At 45.0% G+C, this 7,011-nt stretch overlaps 1 protein-coding gene across 1 annotated transcript in view; it reads left to right on the top strand.

The window, feature by feature from the left end:
• The first annotated feature begins 1,358 nt into the window (after positions 1-1,358).
• The window catches only part of lyst (lysosomal trafficking regulator), a 67,450-nt gene continuing 61,797 nt past the window's right edge, over positions 1,359-7,011 (top strand). The window contains 2 exon segments of the mRNA XM_065959796.1: positions 1,359-4,587; positions 5,565-5,961. Coding sequence (XP_065815868.1) covers positions 5,881-5,961 — 81 coding nt within the window. The 5' untranslated portion in view covers positions 1,359-4,587; positions 5,565-5,880.

Genomic DNA, 7,011 nt, shown 5'->3' with positions numbered 1-7,011 from the left:
GTATCTCTGTGTGTATCTCTGTGTGTATCTCTGTGTGTATCTCTGTGTGTATCTCTGTGTGTGTATCTTTGTGTGTGTATCTCTGTGTGTATCTCTGTGTGTCTCTGTGTGTGTATCTCTGTTTGTGTGTGTCTCTGTGTGTGTATCTCTGTTTGTGTGTATCACTGTGTGTGTATCTCTGTGTGTGTATCTCTGTGTGTATCTCTGTGTGTGTATCACTGTGTGTGTATCACTGTTGTGTGTATCTCTGTGTGTGTATCTCTGTGTTGTATCTCTGTTTGTGTGTATCACTGTGTGTGTATCACTGTGTGTGTATCTCTGTGTGTGTATCTCTGTGTGTATCTCTGTTTGTGTATCTCTGTGTGTGTATCTCTGTTGTGTGTATCTCTGTGTGTGTATCTCTGTTTGTGTGTATCACTGTGTGTGTATCTCTGTGTGTGTATCTCTGTGTGTATCTCTGTTGTGTGTATCTCTGTTTGTGTGTATCACTGTGTGTGTATCTCTGTGTGTATCTCTGTTTGTGTGTATCTCTGTTTGTGTGTATCTCTGTGTGTGTATCACTGTGTGTGTATCTCTGTGTGTGTGTATCACTGTGTGTGTATCACTGTGTGTGTATCTCTGTGTGTGTATCTCTGTGTGTATCTCTGTGTGTGTATCTCTGTTTGTGTGTATCACTGTTTGTGTGTATCACTGTGTGTGTATCTCTGTGTGTGTATCTCTGTGTGTATCTCTGTGTGTGTATCTCTGTTTGTGTGTATCACTGTGTGTGTATCTCTGTGTATCTCTGTGTGTGTATCTCTGTGTGTATCTCTGTTTGTGTGTATCACTGTGTGTGTATCTCTGTGTGTCTCTGTGTGTGTATCTCTGTGTGTATCTCTGTGTGTATCTCTGTGTGTTATTCTGTGTGTGTGTATCTCTGTGTGTGTTACTCTGTGTGTGTATCTCTGTGTGTGTAACTCTGTGTGTATCTCTGTGTGTGTTACTCTCTGTGTGTGTATCTCTGTTTGTGTGTATCTCTGTGTGTGTAACTCTGTGTGTATCTCTGTGTGTGTTACTCTCTGTGTGTGTATCTCTGTTTGTGTGTATCTCTGTGTGTGTATCACTGTGTGTGTATCTCTGTGTGTGTGTATCACTGTGTGTGTATCACTGTGTGTGTATCTCTGTGTGTGTAACTCTGTGTGTATCTCTGTGTGTGTTACTCTCTGTGTGTGTATCTCTGTGTGTGTATCACTGTGTGTGTATCACTGTGTGTGTATCTCTGTGTGTGTGTATCACTGTGTGTGTATCACTGTGTGTGTATCTCTGTGTGTGTAACTCTGTGTGTATCTCTGTGTGTGTATCTCTGTGTGTGTATCACTGTGTGTGTATCTCTGTGTGTGTGTATCACTGTGTGTGTATCACTGTGTGTGTATCTCTGTGTGTGTATCTCTGTGTGTATCTCTGTGTGTGTATCTCTGTTTGTGTGTATCACTGTTTGTGTGTATCACTGTGTGTGTATCTCTGTGTGTGTATCTCTGTGTGTATCTCTGTGTGTGTATCTCTGTTTGTGTGTATCACTGTGTGTGTATCTCTGTGTATCTCTGTGTGTGTATCTCTGTGTGTATCTCTGTTTGTGTGTATCACTGTGTGTGTATCTCTGTGTGTCTCTGTGTGTGTATCTCTGTGTGTATCTCTGTGTGTATCTCTGTGTGTTATTCTGTGTGTGTGTATCTCTGTGTGTGTTACTCTGTGTGTGTATCTCTGTGTGTGTAACTCTGTGTGTATCTCTGTGTGTGTTACTCTCTGTGTGTGTGTGTGTATCTCTCTGTGAGTTGCTCAGTGTCTGTTTTCTTCATCCCTGCAGGTCAGAACGTCTGCTCTGTGAATAACGGCGGCTGCAGCGACCTCTGCTTGGCCACGCCCAACGGCCGCTCCTGCAGGTGTCCTCACAACGCGGTGGGCTGCGTGGAGCGGGACAGCGGCTTCTAAAATATGGCAGCTGCTCACAGAGAGTCGACACTGTTTGGATGTTTGACCACATTTAGGAGCCGCTCGGCTTTACTGTCCACCATATTGACACAGCAGATGTTTCCCTCGAACGCCACGCTCGAGGCCTGAAGATCGAACGCTTTTATAAATGTCAAGAATTCAAGTTTGAAGTTGTATTGATGAAGGAGTGTGATGTCAGAGGAAAATGGCGGCTTGTGGGAATGTGGTGGCGAGCTGCTGGAAAGCGGAGGTGAACTTCCTGCAGGCTTTTCGTATCTACATTTATAAAGTCACAGAACTGTAAAAATAAACACTTTGATTTTGTTCTTTTCCTGAGTGCACATAACCCGAGAATAAAGCTCAAGGGATGCAAACTTTAATGTGAAAATCCTCATCGTTAAACATGACATAATTTCCTGTGTGTGTTTTTATTTCATGACGTGTTTGTATGACTTTAACATACTGAGCAGCAAAACAAGAAAGCTTTTTTAAAACATGTGGTCTGCTGTGTGTCTGTGCTTTTATTGTGAAACAGCGACATCCGGCGGTGGGTAGAGGTAACTACAGGTCAAGTTTAAACAAAGAATTTAGTTCAGTTTGTTGTTGGTGAAAATATAATAAATATAAAAAGATTGTTCACTGTAAGAAACTCAAACACAATAAAAAATAAAAAAAATAAAAATGTGTTAAATTTATCTTCAAGTGTGAGGAGAGAGGCGTGTCAAAGATTCAGAACCACGACCACGTTTTCATTAACTCACTCATTTAACACGTTATATATATATATATATATATATATATATATATATACATTCATACATATCAATGAATCTGCACATGGCCTTTTTACAAACTTGCAATGTGTTGATACGATGACATCATAAAGGAAACAAGGGTCACTATAAAAACTCGGAATATGTAGCTTCATTCAGAGTTTATGCTAATTCTGCGTGCTCCTGCTTTATTTGTAAAAAAAACCCACTTTAAAATATAAAGACTTTAATATAATTAAAAACTGCAAATCTTAACAAACAGGACCAAAGACTTAATAATCCAAACAGGTCATTAATTAATCAGCATGAGAGTTTTCCAACTGATTATTAAACTATTAAGTTTTAGATTTTTAATATAAGTCAGCACCTGAAGGATCTCTGACCTGCCGCTTTGCATTGTGGGAAACAGTAAGTAAGGGAGACTGGTCTGATGCCTACTGTACTTTTTAAAATGTATCAGTACATCATCCAATTATTTTTGTTATACTGTGGATCTTACATTTGTTCGCATACTGCATTTTGAACAAATCAGTGACAAATACTAGTATAGTAGGTTTATAAAAAAACAGCCTTTCAGTCCGCGCTGAGGGCAGATTCACATTGCACAGCCTTTCAGTACGCGCTGAGGGCAGATTCACATTGCACAGCCTTTCAGTCCGCGCTGAGGGCACTTTCACATTGCACAGCCTTTCAGTACGCGCTGAGGGCAGATTCACACTGCACAGCCTTTCAGTCCGCGCTGAGGGCAGATTCACACTGCACAAACTTTCAGTCCACGCTGAGTGCAGATTTACCACATGCACAGCCTCTCAATCAGCGGTGAGGGCAGATTGACACTGGGTGGTGTCAAACACATCGGAAAAAACAAGTTTCCGAGTAATCGAATGCACATGAACACCTGCTCAACAACTTGGAAACTCTGAAAAGAATGAGGTGTCCGACTTCCCGACTTGACGTCAGAATCGTCATTACATGGGGGCCAAAATATGTTTAGTTAATGTTAACATTTTTTTTATTAATTTACGTATTGCACATCAATTATTTGCACCTCGCAGCCTTTCAGTCCGCGCTGAGGGCTGACTCACACCTTGCAGCCTTTCAATCCGCGCTGAGGGCTGACTAAAACCTCGTCCTTACAGTCCGCGCTGATGGCCGACTGACACCTTGTCCTTTCAGTCCGCGCTGAGGGCCGTCACACCTCGTAGGCTGTCAGTCCGCGCTGAGGGCCGTCACACCTAGCAGCCTGTCAGTCCGCGCTGAGGGCCGTCACACCTAGCAGCCTGTCAGTCCGCGCTGAGGGCGACACACCTCGCAGCCTGTCAGTCCGCGCTGAGGGCCGTCACACCTCGCAGCCTGTCAGTCCGCGCTGAGGGCGTCACACATCGCAGCCTGTCAGTCCGCGCTGAGGGCGACACACATCGCAGCCTCTCAGTCCGCGCTGAGGGCCGTCACACCTCGCAGCCTGTCAGTCCGCGCTGAGGGCGACACACATCGCAGCCTCTCAGTCCGCGCTGAGGGCCGTCACACCTCGCAGCCTGTCAGTCCGCGCTGAGGGCCGTCACACCTCGCAGCCTGTCAGTCCGCGCTGAGGGCGACACACATCGCAGCCTGTCAGTCCGCGCTGAGGGCGTCACACCAGGCAGCCTGTCAGTCCGCGCTGAGGGCGACACACCAGGCAGCCTGTCAGTCCGCGCTGAGGGCGTCACACCAGGCAGCCTGTCAGTCCGCGCTGAGGGCGTCACACCAGGCAGCCTGTCAGTCCGCGCTGAGGGCGACACACATCGCAGCCTCTGATGGACGGAGGTTAGCTTTACTGTCAGCTGCTGTTAGCTTCATGGAGACGAAGGTATGATGTTATGATTGTTCTTTCCCAGGTGGAGGTGATGATTGTTCTTTCCCAGGTGGAGGTGATGATTGTTCTGTCCCAGGTGGAGGTGATGATTGTTCTTTCCCAGGTGGAGGTGATGATTGTAATAAAGATGAGAATGAATCGGACAGTGATGTTTGATTTAAGAGGAGCTCGTTTCTCTCGGTTCACAGCTAACCGTTAATACGAGCTAAAACACCGGAACACGTTTTTCTTTTTGCACTGAAAGGTGGTTAAACTAAACTCTTATATCAGCTCTGTGATTAAAGGCACAGTAAGTTAACTCTGGTTACAATTATCGAGCTTTTTGATGCCTCTTGTATACAAGCTAACCGGAACACTGAATATTGATATACAGCGGAACCTTCAAAATAAAAGCTCGGTCCTCGGAGGATGGACACACGACAACATACAAATATCATCTTTGGACAGAGCAAACAATTATGACACATATGATGTCATATTTATGAGATTATATGTGTATTTATTTATCACCCGTATTATTGAATTGTGTGATTATTTCCTAAACTAGTAGAATGAATATAATATCCCTCTTTATTATCAGATGACAGTCAGGATATGTAATATATAAATAAATGTATCTGATTTATTAACTGTAAAATACATAAAAGTCTGTATATATTAAATATATATTATTGAGTGATAAATGTAACTGAATGAGTAATAAAGAGTTTGTCACTGCGCGTTAGGACTACTTTTATTTTGAAGAGTAAACAGGAAAGTACTCTCTAAAAGCAGTTAGTGTCAACACTCCTAGCTTGCATGCTAGCTGAGTGTGTTGATCAGCTGCTTGGGCTTCGGTGTGTCCCCCTCTCGGACTCCGGTTTCAGCTCCGCTGCGTCACAAACAGCTGTTAGCTTCTCCGGGTTAAAGTAGCATTTGAGCTAACAGTGTTTCTCTGATCAGGAACACTGAACACTGTTATGTTCCTGCAGGAAGAGGGAGAAAGTGTCGGAGCGGCGCAGAGAGTCATGAAGCTGCGATGAATTACTCCGGAGAGCAGCAGAGGACACTTCAGGACCAGGAAGACCAGGAGAGAGCATCAGGACCAGGAAGACCAGGAGAGAGCATCAGGACCAGGAAGACCAGGAGAGAGCATCAGGACCAGGAAGACCAGGAAGACCAGGAGAGAGCATCAGGACCAGGAAGACCAGGAGAGACCTGTCAGGGCTTTCTCATCAGTCTGACTGACTGTCTGACTGACTGACTGACTGACTGTCTGTGGCTGTTCTTCCTGGAGGTGTGGACGTCATGGCCAGCCACCAGCAGACCGAGTTGTCCTACGCCTGGGAGAAGTACATGGACTGCAGGCTGCAGGGAGCTGATCTACAGGTAGGAGCTGGTGTGATGGACGTTAATTCTACTTGTTTTTATTCTCTAGAAGAAGAAGAGGCTTCCAGATTCCTTCCTCTGACTATAGTCTGTCTTTGTAGGGCTCTTTCTAAAACCTGAGGTCTTCCTGAAGGCATCAGATTTTAAAGTCTGAATGAAGAGAGTTTGAGGGAACTGCTGTTAATAAAACGTTCCCTGAGGTCAAATCGTCCAACAATAGCAAACATTGTTCAGAGACATTCTTTCCCTGCGTGCTCTGTTATTTCACTCTCCAGTTTTTACACCAGGACCCAGAGAGACGTTAGAGACTGTTCAGCTGTAGAAGATTATTAAAACTGAAAACGGAGAGCTCCATGGAGCTGACATACAGCGGCCTGATCTTTAGAATACTTCCTCTTTTACAGTCTGTTGTTGGGATAACAGATGTTCACCGTCTGTCGTCGTCGTCCTCCGCTGCATCTGACATCATTTTTACTTTGTATCCTCGTCTGACATCTTCAATCATCCTCACTCGTTACAATCATCATCTGTCACCGTCTGTCCTCGTCTGTCCTCGTCATCTGTCCTCGTCTGTCATAATCTGTCCTCATCTGTTATAATCTGTCCTCATCTGTCCTCGTCTGTCATCATCTGTCACCGTCTGTCCTCATCTGTCCTCGTCTGTCATCATCTGTCCTCGTCTGTCCTCGTCTGTCATCATCTGTCACCGTCTGTCCTCGTCTGTCCTCATCTGTCCTCGTCTGTCCTCGTCATCTGTCATAATCTGTCCTCGTCTGTCACCGTCTGTCCTCGTCATCTGTCATAATCTGTCCTCGTCTGTCACCGTCTGTCCTCGTCTGTCATAATCTGTCCTCATCTGTTATAATCTGTCCTCATCTGTCCTCGTCTGTCATCATCTGTCACCGTCTGTCCTCATCTGTCCTCGTCTCTCATCATCTGTCCTCGTCTGTCCTCGTCTGTCCTCATCTGTCCTCGTCTGTCATCATCTGTCACCGTCTGTCCTCGTCTGTCCTCATCTGTCCTCGTCTGTCCTCGTCATCTGTCATAATC

This window comes from Labrus bergylta, chromosome 10 (assembly GCF_963930695.1).
Source record: "Labrus bergylta chromosome 10, fLabBer1.1, whole genome shotgun sequence".
Classification (NCBI taxonomy): domain Eukaryota; kingdom Metazoa; phylum Chordata; class Actinopteri; order Labriformes; family Labridae; genus Labrus; species Labrus bergylta.
The sequence above is the reverse complement of the archived record's forward strand: the minus strand, read 5'-3'. Positions and strand labels throughout refer to the sequence as shown.